Source organism: Oppia nitens, unplaced genomic scaffold, assembly GCF_028296485.1.
Source record: "Oppia nitens isolate AA-2021 unplaced genomic scaffold, nextdenovo-longstitch-racon4-pilon3 scaffold8_pilon_pilon_pilon, whole genome shotgun sequence".
Classification (NCBI taxonomy): domain Eukaryota; kingdom Metazoa; phylum Arthropoda; class Arachnida; order Sarcoptiformes; family Oppiidae; genus Oppia; species Oppia nitens.
In genome coordinates, this window is record NW_026533252.1 from 3,098,843 (window position 1) to 3,117,103 (window position 18,261).

General features: G+C 23.9%; 6 protein-coding genes across 6 annotated transcripts; 2 read left to right on the forward strand and 4 right to left on the reverse strand.

Annotated features, from left to right (window-relative positions):
• Window positions 1-1,603: 1,603 nt before the first annotated feature.
• LOC128963922 (plasma kallikrein-like) lies at window positions 1,604-2,556 on the forward strand. Its single transcript, XM_054310469.1, has 2 exons — window positions 1,604-1,939; window positions 2,007-2,556. Exons 1-2 carry the CDS (start codon window positions 1,604-1,606, stop codon window positions 2,511-2,513), a joined length of 843 nt encoding a protein of 280 aa, XP_054166444.1. The 3' UTR covers window positions 2,514-2,556.
• Window positions 2,557-3,639: 1,083 nt separating this feature from the next.
• Window positions 3,640-5,633, reverse strand: LOC128963918 (serpin B4-like). Its single transcript, XM_054310465.1, has 5 exons — window positions 5,610-5,633; window positions 5,075-5,254; window positions 4,835-4,981; window positions 4,430-4,744; window positions 3,640-4,361 (listed from the first exon to the last, which is right to left on the reverse strand). Exons 1-5 carry the CDS (start codon window positions 5,614-5,616, stop codon window positions 3,730-3,732), a joined length of 1,281 nt encoding a protein of 426 aa, XP_054166440.1. The 5' UTR covers window positions 5,617-5,633; the 3' UTR covers window positions 3,640-3,729.
• Window positions 5,634-8,147: 2,514 nt separating this feature from the next.
• Window positions 8,148-8,636, forward strand: LOC128964400 (enteropeptidase-like). The gene has a single exon (XM_054310989.1). The coding sequence runs from the start codon at window positions 8,148-8,150 to the stop codon at window positions 8,634-8,636; it is 489 nt and encodes a 162-aa protein (XP_054166964.1).
• Window positions 8,637-11,467: 2,831 nt separating this feature from the next.
• LOC128964401 (leukocyte elastase inhibitor B-like) lies at window positions 11,468-12,594 on the reverse strand. The gene is made up of 4 exons (XM_054310990.1): window positions 12,556-12,594; window positions 12,167-12,413; window positions 12,075-12,093; window positions 11,468-11,885 (listed from the first exon to the last, which is right to left on the reverse strand). Exons 1-4 carry the CDS (start codon window positions 12,592-12,594, stop codon window positions 11,468-11,470), a joined length of 723 nt encoding a protein of 240 aa, XP_054166965.1.
• Window positions 12,595-13,905: 1,311 nt separating this feature from the next.
• Window positions 13,906-15,593, reverse strand: LOC128963919 (serpin B3-like). The gene is made up of 4 exons (XM_054310466.1): window positions 15,305-15,593; window positions 15,065-15,211; window positions 14,681-14,995; window positions 13,906-14,593 (listed from the first exon to the last, which is right to left on the reverse strand). Exons 1-4 carry the CDS (start codon window positions 15,492-15,494, stop codon window positions 13,968-13,970), a joined length of 1,278 nt encoding a protein of 425 aa, XP_054166441.1. The 5' UTR covers window positions 15,495-15,593; the 3' UTR covers window positions 13,906-13,967.
• Window positions 15,594-16,109: 516 nt separating this feature from the next.
• LOC128963917 (serpin B4-like) lies at window positions 16,110-17,818 on the reverse strand. Its single transcript, XM_054310464.1, has 4 exons — window positions 17,537-17,818; window positions 17,297-17,443; window positions 16,911-17,225; window positions 16,110-16,842 (listed from the first exon to the last, which is right to left on the reverse strand). The coding sequence occupies exons 1-4, from the start codon at window positions 17,724-17,726 to the stop codon at window positions 16,211-16,213; spliced, it is 1,284 nt and encodes a 427-aa protein (XP_054166439.1). The 5' UTR covers window positions 17,727-17,818; the 3' UTR covers window positions 16,110-16,210.
• Window positions 17,819-18,261: the final 443 nt, after the last annotated feature.

Here is an 18,261-nt window from a genome sequence, read left to right on the forward strand (position 1 = left end):
TAACTTTTAATTATATTATAAAACTAATATTTGTTTTAAATTTTTAAAAAATAAATTTTGATTTAATTTATTATTTATAATTTTCCACTATTAATATTTATACATAATATACACATAAGTATGCATTTTGTTAAATTAATTGATATTAAAAATATGTTTTGAACATAAAATAATAAACTTTGTAGAAATAATGAACAAATGGTTAAACAAATAAAATAATTTTTTTTAAAAACATTTAAATAATTATAGTTACATCACAAATGTTTGGAAATTTTAACTAATTAATTATCAATTGATTAATGAATTTTAATATATTACAATTGTATTAAAATAGTAATTTTAGTATTAATTTTTCTAAATAATCAAAAGTATAAATAGATGGAAGTTTTATTATATTTTTAAACAATATATAGTTAGAAGTTTTCGCTTATCGTCAGTGGATCGATGATAATATAAAACCTAATGAGAATTATTTAAAAAAATTAACAATTTTTTTATATAAAATATCAAATTTACAATAAAAATATAATAAATTTCTGTACTAAACTTTTGAAAGATAATAAAATCAATAAAATATTTGCATAACATTTTTAGTGTATTTTGTATAAATCGTTTACATAATTTCAACGAAAACATTAACAACATTTTACAGTATATAAATACATCATTTAAAATATATGGCATTTAATAGAATATAACATATTGTCAAACAGTTTCTTATTGTTTGTCTGTTTGCTAATCCATTGGTTAATTTTGTCAGTCTCTGCCACTGCATTGTGCTTGAAGTCAGCCCTATCTACCTGTGCTCTAAAGGCCAGTTGTATTGAGTTCACAAACTCTTGTTTAAGTACTTCACTATCATTTCGTACGACACGATTGTCTTCTTGTGTTTTATTCAAATAGTTTTTATATTCAATACCTAAATAATAGACATTTGAATAAATATAATGATATTATTATTTTGAAATAAATTAATAATATTTATATTTATTATACTTTTGTTTTCATACAATCTACTATACTTGATAATAAAACTTATAAAACAATATAGTTTTGAAAATATATATAATTTTTACTATATTTTTTGGTATAATATATAATTATTTTTTAAATATTAAATGAAATATTATAAATATATATATATTGCATTATTTTAAATAAAATCTTACATAATATTATTAAGTAACTAAGTTTAATAATATTGTAAAACTAATATTTGTTTAAAAATTAAAGAATTAAATCCACGTAATATTTATATATAATATTTACAAAAGTATACATTTTTTAATTAATTGATAATAAAAATATGTTTACAAATGATTACAGAAATTAAAAATAAAATAATTTTAAAAAACATTTAAATAAATCTATTTACATCACAAATGTTTGGAAATTTTTACTAATTAATTATCGATTGATAAATGAATTAAAAAGTTTTTAATTTTATTTTTTTTAATATTCATAGGTATAAATAGATGAGAATTTTTATTATAAAATTAACAATATATATATACTTTGATAAATATTAAAGTTTATATAAATATTAATATATTTTTATTAATACTAAAAATATTATTTAAATATCTGAATGTTTAATATTAAAATGTTATTTATATTTATATTATTATCTTCATTGTTGTTAACAGAGGCATCCTGGTCGACGAAAAAATGCGGCAAAGGTGGTGTTGCCCGCGTAATTGGCGGCGAAAATTCATCGGAAAATGCCTGGCCATGGATGGCACAAATTAAAATGAATAAGAAAAAACATCCCATATGTGGTGGTAGTCTAATCAGTGACCGATGGGTTTTGACGGCCGCACATTGTTTCGATGACTATTTTAAAAATATTGATAAAGCAACTAAAATAACCAGTATCGTATTGGGACAAACTAATCTCAAGAAAGAATCTCGTATAATGGTTACAAAAAAAGTTAAAAATGTAATGTTTTATTTTTATTTACATAATTATTATATAACTATTAATTTGTGCTTTTAATTAAAATTAGATAATCTTACATGATTATTATGATGTAAAAAAAGTTATAAATGACATCGCATTGATTGAGTTAGACGGAACACCTCTTGATTTGGATGTCAGTAATAAAGATTTGGAACCAATTTGTTTGCCATATAATAATTATAAGTTAAAATCAAATGACTGTATGGTTACCGGTTGGGGAGATGTTGACGACAAAGGAACTGATGCTACTATTTTACAACAATTAAAAATGCCAATTATAGGAGATTCCAGTTGTAAAACTATGTCAAAAAATTTCAATAATTCAATTCAGTTATGTGCCGGACATTTGATAGGTCTCAAAGATACCTGTCATGGGGACAGTGGAGGACCACTCAACTGTCAACTGAATAGCGATGTGTATGTGATTGAAGGCATCACTTCGTACGGCAAAGGATGCAATGGTAAAGACAGTCCCGGTGTCTATACAAGAGTTTCAAACTTTAAAGAATGGATTAAAGAAAAGACCAACAATTTAAATGGTTATATCAAATAAATAAAGTAAAAAAATTATTTTTTTAAAAATAATTTTTAGTATATAAATAACTTTGATTTAATATTCAAATTAAATATAATTTTATAATTAAAAAATTATATATTATAAATATATATATTTTTCAAAAATATTTTGTAAACTTTATATCAAAATTTTCAGAAAATAAAATTAATTATTTGCATTATATAAGTATATCCGCCGATACTATTGTTAACGATTTACTTACAATAAAGTCTGGTTTGTTAACTCTATAACTGGATATTCTTTACAAATAAAAAAAATAATTTAAAATATTTGTATTTAACAATAAAATTTAATACATAAATGTTTTATACAGTATATAATTTTAATATATTTTAATTTTCGCAGATTGTTTACCGAAATTGCCGATATGTCTCTAAATTTAGATTTAAATATTATAAACTACCGGTTCTTACTCTATAAACATATATTATATTAAATTATAACTAATTTATATACTATTGTTGTCACAGATTATGTTAAACGGATATAATCCGAGTACTACTGCTAATGACATCGCGTTATTAAAATTGAACGAAAAACTTGATTTCAAATTATGGTGTTTCTAAAACATGTCTATTATTTTTTAATAATTTTTAAAAAATCAAATAAATTGTTTTTCAAAAAAAACATGATTTACAGTTAGGTCAACAAGATTTCTCGTTCAAGAAGTGTCTCCTTTTATATTTTGACTATATTTTGTGGTAAACGGTTTGTGTGCTAATCAATGATAATAATTGTCAATCAATATGAAGTAGGTTTAAACCAATTGGCCATTGAATACCAACAACAACAACAAAAACTATTAGTTGTCGGCCAACTATAAGAGCGATAACAGTCATCATAACTGTGACTATTTGTGGACCACTTAACTGTCGGCTAACTAAACAGTGTTTGTGTTTATTGTTTGAATCAATTCATTCATTTAGCAGTGAATACGGTTGTACTGTAATTCCCGAAGTATTTATTTGACTAAAGTTTCCGGTTATCGCCATTGGATTGAATTGAATACAAGAATTAAGACACAAATTATAATAACACTAATAACTGCAAAATACAATACAAATATTTGTTGAACTTTTTTTAATTATATAAATAAAGTTTTTATAAAAAGTTTATATTAAAAAAAATCAATTAAATTCTAATTAGTTTTTTTATTGCATTATTGGTAGATTTGTAGTTAAGAAAAACAGTTTTAAAGTTTATTGATTTGTCCGGAAAACATAATCATACCATTAGTTTTGTCAATAATATAGTATAGGAACGGGTGGTCCACACGAAATTCAATCGGTTCCGATTCACTTTCATCATCCAAACTTTTTTTCCCTAACTTAACAGCTGTAACGGCCGCCGCTTCGGTCCCCTCTTCGTCTACAGATATAAAAGTTTTGTGTTTGATTTGTGTTACGGTGTGATCACCACATGAAGTGGACAGTCGTGATAAATCTGCTCCAGTGGTCAATGCAATTGGTTTGGGATTTATATCTTTCATCAAATCGTACTCTTTTTCTGACTTAAATTTTGGTAAAAATAGTTTTACATGATTTTCATTCATTGATTTAAATGCTTTGTCAAAGTTTATGGCATTTATCCGAGTCTTAAGTGTTGACAAACCGTTTCTATCATTTGGTAATATAATAACAAAAGACATTTCCGATCCCTTATACGGCAATTCAATGAGTCGTGATTTTAACTCATCTGAATTAAAGTAATAGTAATCATCTGTGCGTGTCATTGTGTCGACCGAAACATTACTATTATTGGCGCCGTTATTATAAAAGTCAGACTCTCTAGTATTTAACTGTTTAAACTTTATCTCCCAATTACCTAATTATTTATAAATTTATTATTAATTAATTTATAATAAAAATTATAAATTTATAAACTACTAATACCTTTAAAATAAATCGCATTTAATAGTATAAGAGATGTCTGTCCATCGATTGTGTCAAATATTTTTTGTATTTTATTGTTTGTCTGTTTGCTAATCCATTGGTTAATTTTGTCAGTCTCTGCCACTGCATTGTGCTTGAAGTCAGCCCTATCTACCTGTGCTCTAAAGGCCAGTTGTATTGCGTTCACAAACTCTTGTTTAAGTACTTCACTTTCATCTCTTACAACAAGATTTGCAACATTTAACTGGTGTTTCAAATCTCGAGTGAAACGATTGTTTTCTTGTGTTTTATTCAAATAGTTTTTATATGAAATGCCTTAATAATTAATAATTAATAATTAATAATTTTATTTTGTAAGTTTATTGTGTATTTGAAATAAATAAATAATATTTATATTTACTATACTTTTGTTTTCATATAATCCATTAATAGCTAGAAATCCATTATTAATAGTTTGATCACTAATTAATTCATTTGTCTGTTTGTTTTGAAATCCTAGAAATGTCTTCAAATTATTGAGTGTTTTATCGTTTGCGCCGTTCATTAGTATACCTATCAGTAAAATGATATTTCAATATAAAAATTAATATTTAAAATAATAGTTATTTTATATAACAATATATAGTATTATATAACATAACAAACTTAATGCCGATATTATTGAAAACGAAGAGATGATATCGTTGTCATCTTTTGCTAATATATTGTATATTCTGAATGAAAATTCATTGTTTGACTGAATCACCAAATTTTCGGATGAATCCAACCTTTGGGTTGAATTACTAGCCTTTAAACCGGTTAACAGTATCGACAATATTACTAAAACTATCATTTTTTTGTAATAAATATACAATTTATTATTATTATTATTATACAAATTAAATTAAATATATTTTCAAGTAAGACAAAATTAATATTAATAAAATGGTGACAAATTTCTAACTTTATTCAATTACTGATTATTAAAACAACCAATATGTTAGTAAAAAAATATATTAAATTATACACTTATCTATAAGTAGTAATAAATTTACTATAAATAATTTTCAACTTAACTAATTAATATTAATAAAACAAAAATACACTTATTTTATATTAGATTAATTAGATTTTAATAAAAAAATATTATTTATTGTTAAAGAGATTCTCAATTAAAATGGATTGTGATCTTTGATCTGACCTCTCATTACATAACCGATTGATATATTTGCCTAAATGAACACTGTTTTCATCATAGATGCAAACTGTATAATACAGTGCAGATATTTGTTTATTTGTAATGTTATATAATAAGTAAAATTTTAAAAAACATAATCTCTATCTCAACCGATTCACTTGTGTACTGAAAGTCGAGAATAATGTTTTAATATAATTAAATTATTTAATAAAAAAATACAAATCCGGATCAAATCGGTTAGACATAAATGGCAGTTGTCTTTAGTACTGATTTTTTAAATAAATATTCATTTTGTTTGATATACTGTTCCCGATATACTGAGATTTAAATATTTTATTTTTGTATAAAATATTAAAGCTATTACGGAAACAATTGGGGGGTCACCTAACTGTCTAATAGCAAACAATTAGTATGTATTTGGGGGCATCATTTCGTATGTTAATAACTATCTAAAGTTACTTAACTAAAAAAATAATTAAACTTATAAATTAAAATAATATAAAATGAATTAAATAAATTAGCAATTTATAATATTTTTTATTTTTATCTAAAAGCAATTTAGTTTTTTTCAAATATTAATTTATAATTAAAATTAAACTTATTATAAAAATACTGAATTAATTTTACAATTATTTGCTAATATTTTAATTTATTTAAAAAGACATATTTTAATTATTATATAATTAAAAAATTGTTTTATGAAATCTATAGTTTTTTAATATAGATCCTCAAAAATAAGGTATAGAGGATAAGTATTAAATATTATATGATAAATATATACCAAAAAGTTTAGAAAACTATTATTTCATATAAATATTATTTTTAATCACTATAATGTTGTGAATTTATATGTGTTTTTTATTAGATATTTGTAATAATTTATGACTAAAATTTGTTTTTGATAATACTTTCTAGTAATCTCAACTGGTTTTATATTATATTAAAATAAATAAAATTAGTAAATTAATATATATAAATTATACCTTAATTGTATAATTATGAAACACATTTTTAATATATGAATTTTATGAATTTTAACACTAAATACTACAAAGTAATAACAAATATTAAAAATGTTTATAATGCTAATAATTTGAGTTAAATTATCTCAGCTATTATTTTAATAATTTATTTTATTAAATAACTTGCAAACATGTTTTTATAAATATTATAAATTATTAAAATTGTCACATTATAACAATTGAAACTCATGATTAATTTACCCAAAAATAAAATTATTATGTAAAAGGATGTATATTTTTGACAGATTTAATATTTTGTATGATATAAACAGTTTTAATAACAAATAGCATTTATTTATTTTTTAAATTTATAAAATATGGATAATTTTGTAATAATAAAAATTAATTAATTAATATGACTTAACATTTGGATTTTAAGTGCAATTAAATAAAACTAAAATAATTTTGAAAATCTATTTTTTAACTATATTTTGTAATTTTAGATAATTTTTTTTTAAAAAATATTAAATGAAATTTATATTTTGCTTGATTTTATTAAAAATCTTACATAATATTAGTAAAATACAACTATACTAACTTTTAATTATATTATAAAACTAATATTTGTTTTAAATTTTAAAAAAATAAATTTTGATTTAATTTAATATTTATAATTTTCCACTATTAATATTTATACATAGTATACACATAAGTATGCATTTTGTTAAATTAATTGATATTAAAAATATGTTTTGAACATAAAATAATAAACTTTGTAGAAATAATGAACAAATGGTTAAACAAATTAAATAAAATAAAATAATCTAAAAAAAACATTTAAATAATTATATTTACATCACAAATGTTTGGAAATTTTAACTAATTAATTATCAATTGATTAATGAATTTTAATATATTACAATTGTATTAAAATAGTAATTTTAGTATTAATTTTTCTAAATAATCAAAAGTATAAATAGATGAAAGTTTTATTACATTTTTAAAAACAATATATACTTATATAAGTATATAGTTTACTAACAATTTTAGTATTAATTTTTATCAATAATATTATTATTAGTTTATAATAATAATACTGATAATGATTTATTCTAAACTAAATTTATTAATATTATTAATAGTATTCACTAAGAGTTTGTTTGCAACAAACTATACATACGATGAGCCGGAAAGTACCCGAATAATTGGCGGACAGTATTCCCAGTCTATGGCCTGGCCGTGGATGACATTGATTAACATTAAGGTCAGTGATGGTATCGAAAGTGGTGTAATTTCATGCGGCGGTAGTCATCAATGATCGATGGGTTTTGACGGCTGCCCACTGTTTTATGGAAGTTAATGGTAAGAAAATTCAAAAAATTGAATTAATATTTGGCGAACACGAGATCAATAAAAAGTCGGACATCCGAATCAAAAGATACGCCAAAAATGTAATATTTATTTAATTTAATTTTTTTTAATAATAATTAATATTATAACTAGTAATTAGTTAAAAATATTAATATAACATTTTATTTTATTAAATTAGTTGATTATTCATGAAAAATTTAATACACAAATGAAGACCAATGATATTGCCTTAATTGAATTGTCTGAACCATTATATTTGAAAAAACACCATGGTTATCTGAAAGCAGTTTCTATGCCCAAACAAAATCAAATACTATCGCCGCGACTACATTGTGTGGCAACCGGTTGGGGTAGAGTTAAGTTTGACGGACAAACATCAAAAATTTTACAAGAGGTCGTACTACCCATTTTTGATGGCAACAAATGCGAACAAATTTGGAAAGATTTATCATTAAACAAAAATTATCAAATTTGTGGCGGATATGAATTGGACGAAACTTATCATACGTGTGAAGGTGATAGTGGCGGACCATTAAACTGTCAATTAGATACCGGTGCTTGGGTTATTGCCGGCATTAATTCATATGGCTATGATTGCGGTAAAGATGGAGTTCCCGATGTTTTTACTAGAGTTTCCGGTTATCGCCAGTGGATCGATGATAATATGAAACCTAAGAAGAATTATTTTAAAAAATAACTATTTTTTTAATAATATATGAAATTTAAAAATAAAAATGTAATAATTTTTAAATTTCTGAACTAAACTTTTGAAGAATAATAAAATCAATAAAACATTTTTAGTTTATTTTGTATAAATCGTTTACATAATTTCAACGAAAACATAACAACATTTTAGAGTATTATTCCTTTAAAATATATGGCATTTAATAGAATATAACAGATTGTCAAACATTTTCTTATTGTTTGTCTGTTTGCTAATCCATTGGTTAATTTTGTCAGTCTCTGCCACTGCATTGTGCTTGAAGTCAGCCCTATCTACCTGTGCTCTAAAGGCCAGTTGTATTGCGTCCACAAACTCTTGTTTAAGTACTTCACTATCATTTCGTACGACATTTTCTTCATGTGTTTTATTCAAATAGTTTATATATTCAATGCCTAAATAATAGACAATTGAATAATTATAATGATATTATTATTTTGAAATAAATTAATAACATTTATATTTACTATACTTTTGTTTTCATACAATCCATTAATAGTTTGAAATCCATTATTAATTGTTTGATCACTAATTAATTCATTTGTCTGTTTGTTTTGAAATCCAAGAAATGTCTTCAAATTGTCGAGTGTTTTGTCATTTGCGCCGTTCATTAGTATACCTATCAATAAAATAATATTTTAATATTAAAATTATTATTATTTTAAATACTTGGATAATAATAGCAGAATATTATTATTGATAACATAACAGACTTAATGCCGATATTATTGAAAACGAAGAGATAATGTCGTTGTTGTCATCTTTTGCTAACATATTGTATATTCTGAATGAAAATTCATTGTTTGACTGAATCACCAAATTTTCGGATGAATCCAACCCTTGGGTTAAATTACTTTCTATTAAACCGGTTAACAGATCCACTCAACTGTCGTCTACTTAACAGTCTTTGAATTCTTTAGAGCATAACTTTCGTTCATCTCTTCAGTCCCGATGTTTATATCAAATTTTAACAGGAATTCAATTTTTTTATTAAAACATTAAATAAATATATTTATATAATATATAAATTAATTTCTAAATATAATATAACTATCTCTAAACTATAAACTCAATGTTTTATTAATTGTAGTTATTATTTAACTTAAATAAACAAAAAATGCTAATAATTTGTAAATAAATTCTACATTTATTTATATTTATTTTGCTATTTTAAATATCAAATGTTTTAAAATTATTAATAATATATAAATCTTTTTATTATTTTATTTATAAGTGTTTTAGTTGAGCATTTAAAAAATAAATATTACAGCCCTAATTAATTAATTGTATTATTTATTATTAGTATAACATTCATTAATTTTATTATAAATAATAACAATAATTAAATGTTTAACACTAAAATAAACCAACTATACACAGATACTTATCATTTATTTATTTTATTGAATAAACATTATATTTAGTAATAATTAAAAACACAATTAAATTTACATTATATTAAATAAGTATAAAATTATATTTATTTATTTATGATAAAAATGTATAATAAAAGTGCACCAAATCCGCCAACACTCAAATTTTAAACATTTTAAATATTTTTTTTAATGTATAACAAATTGTTCATAAAATTATTTGATTTACAGTTAGTTTAACAAGTTTTTCTCGTTCAAGGAATGTCTGCTTAAAAATATTATACATTTTTATTATTTCATGTAAATTAGTTTATATTAAAAACAGTCAAACATTTTTGTAGGTGTTATAAATGAATCTTAATGATTACAGTCATCATAACTATCAGTGTGATAATTGTGGACAACTTAACTGATGTTATCAATCATTTGACAGATAATATGATAATACTGGAGAATTCCTGAAGTTTTTTTAACTAAAATTTCCAGTTATATCCATTGGATTGAATTGAAAACAGGAATTAAAAAACATTAAATTTACTATAAATAACTTTCAAATTAACTAATTATTATTAATAAAACAAAAATACACTTATTTTATATTTAGATTAATTATATTTTAATATAAAGATTTTATTTATTAATTAATTATTATCATTTAAAATGGATTGAGATCTTTGACCTGACCTTCAATTACATAACTGATTAGCATATTTGCATCAAATGACCGCTGTTTTCATCATAGATGTAAACTGTATAATACAGAGTAGATATTTGTTTATTTGTAATGTTATATAATATGTAATAACATAACAGACTTAATGCCGATATTATTGAAAACGAAGAGATAATGTCGTTGTTGTCATCTTTTGCTAACATATTGTATATTCTGAATGAAAATTCATTGTTTGACTGAATCACCAAATTTTCGGATAAATCCAACCTTTTGTTTGAATTACTAGCCATTAAACCGGTTAGCAGTATCGACAATATTACTAAAACTATGATTATGTCGTTGTTGTCATATTTGGATAACATATTTAATAATAATTATATCATAATATACACTACAGCTAATTGATTATCAATTAAAAATTGTTGTGACCTTTATCTACAATGACTGCTGATTTCATGCTAGATGTTAAACTGTATTTATTTTAAACTCAAATATGTGTTTGATTAATATAATATAATTAATTAGTATATATATATATATGCAAAATATAAATAATTGTGGCTATCTATCAAACCTACCGTTCCATTAGAGCTATACAAAGATAGACGAGAAAGACATCAAGAATAATGAAAAATACAAAAATATTTATAAAACAATAGTTTTTTATATAAAAATAGTTTATTTATTAAATAAAAATAGTTTAAATATAAAATCAATTCTTATTAGTGTTAAATTTCAATTAAAGTTTCATTTAGTCATTTCTAAAGTTTGTTTATTTGTCCGGAAAACATAATCATACCATTAGTTTTGTCAATAATATAGTATAGGAACGGGTGGTCCACACGAAATTCAATCGGTTGGGAAATAATGATACGACCCGAACGACCCTTCATAACAACAGCTGTAACGGCCGCCGCTTCGGTTCCGTATTCATCGATAGATATAAAAGTTTTGTGTTTGATTTGGGATACGGTTTTATCACATGAAGTGGACAGTCGTGATAAATCTGCTCCAGTGGTCAATGCAATTGGTTTGGGATTTATATCTTTCATCAAATCGTACTCTTTTTCTGACTTAAACTTTGGTAAAAATAGATTTACATACTCTCTATCCATTGATTTAAATGCTTTATCAAAGTTTATGGCATTTATCCGAGTCTTAAGTGTTGACAAACCGTTTCTATCATTTGGTAATATAATAACAAAAGACATTTCCGATCCCTTATACGACAATTCAATGAGTCGTGAGTTTTACTCATCTGAACTAAAGTAACGGAAAAAACTTTGACGAAACATTGTATCGACCGAAACATTAGTATTATTGTCGCCGTTATTATAAAATTCAGACTTTTTAGTTTTCTAATCTTTAAATTTTTCCTCCCAATCACCTAATTATTTATAAATTTATATATAATTAAATAATATTAAAAATTATTATAAACTGTTATAAACTGTTAATACCTTTAAAATAAATCGTATTTAAAATTATTAGAGATGTCATTGCATCGAGTTTTTTAAAAATCTCTTGTATTTTATTGTTTGTCTGTTTACGGATCCATTGGTTAATTTTGTCAGTCTCTGCCACTGCATTGTGCTTGAAGTCAGCCCTATCTACCTGTGCTCTAAAGGCCAGTTGTATTGCGTCCACAAACTCTTGTTTAAGTATAAGTTCACTTTCATCTCTTACAACAAGATTTGCAACATTTAACTGATGTTTCAAATCATATCTCTTATTTTCTTGTGTTTTATTCAAATAGTTTTTATATTCAATGCCTAAATAATAGACAATTAAATAATTATAATGATATTATAATTTTTAAATAAATAAAAAATAATTATATTTACTATACTTTTGTTTTCATACAATCCATTAATAGTTTGAAATCCATTATTAATAGTTTGATCACTAATTAATTCATTTGTCTTTTTGTTTTGAAATCCAAGAAATGTTTTGAAATCGTCGAGTGTTTTATCGTTTGCGCCGTTCATTACTATACCTATCAATAAAATTATATTTCAATATAAAACTTAATATTTAAAATAATAGTTATTTTATATAACAATATACAGTATTATATAACATAACAGACTTAATGCCGATATTATTGAAAACGAAGAGATAATGTCGTTGTTGTCATCTTTTGCTAACATATTGTATATTCTGAATGAAAATTCATTGTTTGACTGAATCACCAAATTTTCGGATGAATCCAACCCTTGGGTTGAATTACTAGCCATTAAACCGGTTAACAGTATCGACAATATTACTAAAACTATCATTTTTTTGTAATAAATATACAATTTATTATTATTATTATACATATTAAATTAAATATATTTTAACTATTTTCAAGTAAGACAAAATTAATATTAATAAAATGTTGACAAATTTCTTATTTTATTCAATTACTGATTATTAAAACAACAAATATGTTAATAAAAATATATTAAAATATACACTTATCTAAAAGTAGTAATAAATTTACTGTAAATAGCTTATAAATTAACTAATTAATATTAATACACTTATTTTTATTAGATTTATTATATTTTAATATAAAGAGTTTATTTATTGTTAAAGAGATTCTCAATTAAAATGGATTGTGATTTTTGACCTGACCTTCAATTTCATAACTGATTGGCATTGGCATACCCCGGTCTAATATTTAGCTCAATACAAACCCAGTGACCAATCATTTAAGTAAAATTACTTTAAAAGTTTCTTGAAGTAATATATTGTTAAAATTATAATATTATTATTATTTTGATTATTATTATCATTATTTAATTAAATATTTTTTTCTAACAACAAAATATTCAGTATATCAAACATATGCCACAAATCAGATGATTGTCAATAAAAATGATTATCATTGAGAATAGATTTGGATGACATAAATAGTTATTTGCAACCAATTTGTTAGATAATGTATATTATAAATTATAAATGCATTTCTAAATACAATTATACAGTAAAAGTATATCAAAATTCATTAACAAAACAAAATTCTAATTTTATATTATTATACATATTGTATATTATAATACATAAATCAATAGTCAAACGGTTGACTATTGATAAAACCAAACATAGATAAAAAAACATTCAGAATTATGATAAAATAAAAACAAATATTTTTGTGTTTTTATTATAACAATAAAGTTTTTTTATAATAAAATGTTTATATTAAAAAATCAGTGAAATTCTAATTTGTTTTTAATTGCATTATTATTGTTTGATTAATAGTTAGGAAAAACAGTTTTAAAGTTTGTTGATTTGTCCGGAAAACATAATCATACCATTAGTTTTGTCAATAATATAATAGAGGAACGGGTGGTCCACACGAAATTCAATCGGTGGGGAATTATAGATTAAAGCAGAATTAGGTTGAATACTAATAGCTGTAACGGCCGACGCTTCGGTTCCCTCTTCGTCTACCGATATAAAGGTTTTGTGTTTAATTTGTGTTACGGTTTGATCACATGAAGTGGACAGTCGTGATAAATCTGCTCCAGTGGTCAATGCAATTGGTTTGGGATTTATAGCAGTCATCAAATCGTACTCTTTTTCTGACTTAAACTTTGGTAAAAATAGATTTATATATTCTCTCTTCACTGATTTGAATGCTTTATCAAAGTTTATGGCATTTATCCGAGTCTTAAGTGTTGACAAACCGTTTCTATCATTTGGTAATATAATAACAAAAGACATTTCCCATCCCTTATACGGCAATTCAATGAGTCGTGAGTTTAATTCCTGTGAACTAAAGTAATAGTAATTATCCGTACGAGACATTGTGTCGACCGAAACATTACTATTATCGGCGCCGTTATTATAAAAGTTAGATTTAATAGTCCTGTATTTACTAAACTCTTCCTCCCAATTACCTAATTAGTTATATTTTTAATTATAATTAGTTAAAAATAAAATAAATATATTATATAATTATATAATATATACTGAAACTATTATACCTTTAAAATAAACCGCATTTAATAGTATAAGAGACGTTTGTTCATCGATTTTGTCAAATATTTTTTGTATTTTATTGTTTGTCTGTTTGCTAATCCATTGGTTAATTTTGTCAGTCTCTGCCACTGCATTGTGCTTGAAGTCAGCCCTATCTACCTGTGCTCTAAAGGCCAGTTGTATTTCGTCCACAAACTCTTGTTTTAGTATTTCACTATCATTACGTACGACAAGATTTGCAACATTTAACTGGTGTTTCAAATCTCTATCATAACGATTGTTTTCATGTGTTTTATTCAAAGAGTTTTTATATGAAATGCCTTATTAATAAAAATTTTTAATAATTATAATGATATTATTTTGAAATAAATAATTTATATTTACTATACTTTTGTTTTCATACAATCCATTAATAGCTTGAAATCCATTATTAATAGTTTGATCACTAATTAATTCATTTGTCTGTTTGTTTTGAAATCCAAGAAATGTCTTCAAATTATTGAGTGTTTTATCGTTTGCGCCGTTCATTAGTATACCTATCAGTAAAATGATATTTCAATATAAAAATTAATATTTAAAATAATAGTTATTTTATATAACAATATACAGTATTATATAACATAACAGACTTAATGCCGATATTATTGAAAACGAAGAGATAATGTCGTTGTTGTCATCTTTTGCTAACATATTGTATATTCTGAATGAAAATTCATTGTTTGACTGAATCACCAAATTTTCAGATGAATCCAACCCTTGGGTTGAATTACTAGCCATTAAACCGGTTAACAGTATCGACAATATTACTAAAACTATCATTTTTTTAGCAAATAATCTACAAATTATGCTTTAATTAATAATTAAATAACTTAATTAAATTATAACAATTTTCAAACAATGATAAATTAATATTTATAAAATGGTGAAAATTTTCAACTTTATTTTATTAATATTATAATATTACAAAATTATAAAATATGAAATAACAGCAAATATGTTAATAAAAAATATTGAATTTACATATCTATAAATATATATTAAGCACTAATTAAAAATACTTTTTTTAACAGTAGATGTGCTGATCAATGATAATAATTGTCAATCAATATGGAGTAGATTTGGCCATTGAATACCAACAACAACAACAAAAACTATTAGTTGTCGGCTAACTATAAGAGCGATAACAGTCATCATAACTGTGACTATTTGTGGACCACTTAACTGTCGGCTAACTAAACAGTGTTTGTGTTTATTGTTTGAATCAATTCATTCATTTAGCAGTGAATACGGTTGTACTGTAGTTCCCGAAGTATTTATTTGGCTAAAGTTTCCGGTTATCGCCATTGGATTGAATTGAATACCAGAATTAAGACACAAATTATAATTAATGAACACTAATAACTGCAAAATACAATACAAATATTTGTTGCACTTTTTTTATTATATAAATAAAGTTTTTATTAAAAAAATCAATGAAATTCTAATTAGTTTTTTTAATTGCATTATTGTTAGATTAGTAGTTAAGAAAAACAGTTTTAAAGTTTATTGATTTGTCCGGAAAACATAATCATACCATTAGTTTTGTCAATAATATAGTATAGGAACGGGTGGTCCACACGAAATTCAATCGGTTTGGATTCACTTCGATCACCCGAACTTTTTTTCCCTAACGTAACGGCTGTAACGGCCGCCGCTTCAGTCCCCTCTTCGTCCACAGATATAAAAGTTTTGTGTTTGATTTGTGTTACGGTGTGATCACCACATGAAGTGGACAGTCGTGATAAATCTGCTCCAGTGGTCAATGCAATTGGTTTGGGATTTATATCTTTCATCAAATCGTACTCTTTTTCTGACTTAAATTTTGGTAAAAATAGATTTACATATTTTCTATCCATTGATTTGAATGCTTTGTCAAAGTTTATGGCATTTATCTGTGTCTTGAGTTTTGACAAACCGTTTCTATCATTTGGTAATATAATAACAAAAGACATTTCCGATCCCTTATACGGCAATTCAATGAGTCGTGAGTTTAACTCTTGTGAACTAAAGTAACGAAAAAAACTTTGACGAAACATTGTATCGACCGAAACATTACTATTATTGTCGCCGTTATTATAAAATTCAGACTTTCTAGTCCTCCGATCTTTAAATTTTTTCTCCCAATTACCTAATTATTTATAAATTTATATATAATTAATTAATAATAAAAATTATAAATTTGTAAACTACTAATACCTTTAAAATAAATCGCATTTAATAATATAAGAGATGTCTGTCCATCGATTGTGTCAAATATTTTTTGTATTTTATTGTTTGTCTGTTTGCTAATCCATTGATTAATTTTCTCTGTCTCTGCCACTGCATTGTGCATGAAGTCAGCCCTATCTACATGTGCTCTAAAGGCCAGTTGTATTGCGTCCACAAACTCTTGTTTAAGTACTTCACTATCATTTCGTACGACAAGATTTGCAATATTTAACTGGTGTTTCAAATCTTCATTATAACGATCGTCTTCTTGTGTTTCATTCAAATACTTTTTATATTCAATGCCTAAATAATAAGCAATTATATATTTATTATATTAATTTGAAATTAATAAATAATATTTATATTTACTATACTTTTGTTTTCATACAATCTATTAATAGTTTGAAATCCATTATTAATAGTTTGATCACTAATTAATTCATTTGTCTTTTTGTTTTGAAATCCAAGAAATGTCTTCAAATTGTCGAGTGTTTTGTCATTTGCGCCGTTCATTAGTATACCTATCAGTAAAATGATATTTCAATATAAAAATTAATATTTAAAATAATAGTTATTTTATATAACAATATACAGTATTATATAACATAACAGACTTAATGCCGATATTATTGAAAACGAAGAGATAATGTCGTTGTTGTTATCTTTTGCTAACATATTGTATATTCTGAATGAAAATTCATTGTTTGACTGAATCACCAAATTTTCGGATGAATTCAACCCTTGGGTTGAATTACTAGCCTTTAAACCTGTTAACAGTATCGACAAAATTACTAAAACTATCATTTTTATCAAATTATCTGCAAATTATGCTTTAATTACTGATAAAATAACTTAATTATATTATAACTATTTTCAATCAATAATGAATTCATATTTAAATTTATAAAATGGTGAAAATTTTCAAACTTTATTTAATTACATATTATTATAAAATATGAAAAACAAAATATGTTTATAATAAATAATATATATTTAATTTCATATATATAAGTAAGGGGTAGGGGGTCAATCCAACTGACCCCCCTAAGATCGAGATTTTGGGGATTTGATTCACCAAATTGTGATAAACTAGGATAAATGATCCCACCTATAATTTTACTTATATGAATGTAGTTATTGAATAACTAAAATAGTAATAAAATAGTTATAATCATGCTAAAATTATATAAACATTAAACATCAGGGTTGCTAAAGGAGGGGGGGTAGGGGGGTAAGACGTCTTACCCCCCCCCCTGAGATGGAGAAATTTTGGCTTTTACCCCCCACCTGGCATGAAGCCAAAAAGTTAGGGGGCCCCCTACCAATTTTCGACTATGTA

Coding starts and splice junctions, on each gene's coding strand:
- LOC128963917 (XM_054310464.1), bottom strand. CDS start 17,726: ATGATAGTTTTAGTAATTTTGTCGATACTGTTAACAGGTTTAAAGGCT. Junction 17,444..17,536: donor TTCAATAATATCGGCATTAA/GTCTGTTATGTT, acceptor TTTTACTGATAG/GTATACTAATGAACGGCGCA. Junction 16,843..16,910: donor AAATGCGATTTATTTTAAAG/GTATTAGTAGTT, acceptor ATAAATAATTAG/GTAATTGGGAGAAAAAATTT.
- LOC128963922 (XM_054310469.1), top strand. CDS start 1,604: ATGTTATTTATATTTATATTATTATCTTCATTGTTGTTAACAGAGGCA. Junction 1,940..2,006: donor TTACAAAAAAAGTTAAAAAT/GTAATGTTTTAT, acceptor AATTAAAATTAG/ATAATCTTACATGATTATTA.
- LOC128964401 (XM_054310990.1), bottom strand. CDS start 12,594: ATGGATTTCAAACTATTAATGGATTGTATGAAAACAAAA. Junction 12,414..12,555: donor TGGATTGTATGAAAACAAAA/GTATAGTAAATA, acceptor TTGAAACATCAG/TTAAATGTTGCAAATCTTGT.
- LOC128964400 (XM_054310989.1), top strand. CDS start 8,148: ATGAAGACCAATGATATTGCCTTAATTGAATTGTCTGAACCATTATAT.
- LOC128963919 (XM_054310466.1), bottom strand. CDS start 15,494: ATGATAGTTTTAGTAATATTGTCGATACTGTTAACCGGTTTAATGGCT. Junction 14,996..15,064: donor TGGATTGTATGAAAACAAAA/GTATAGTAAATA, acceptor TTTATTAATAAG/GCATTTCATATAAAAACTCT. Junction 14,594..14,680: donor AAATGCGGTTTATTTTAAAG/GTATAATAGTTT, acceptor ATAACTAATTAG/GTAATTGGGAGGAAGAGTTT.
- LOC128963918 (XM_054310465.1), bottom strand. Junction 4,982..5,074: donor TTCAATAATATCGGCATTAA/GTTTGTTATGTT, acceptor TTTTACTGATAG/GTATACTAATGAACGGCGCA. Junction 4,362..4,429: donor AAATGCGATTTATTTTAAAG/GTATTAGTAGTT, acceptor ATAAATAATTAG/GTAATTGGGAGATAAAGTTT.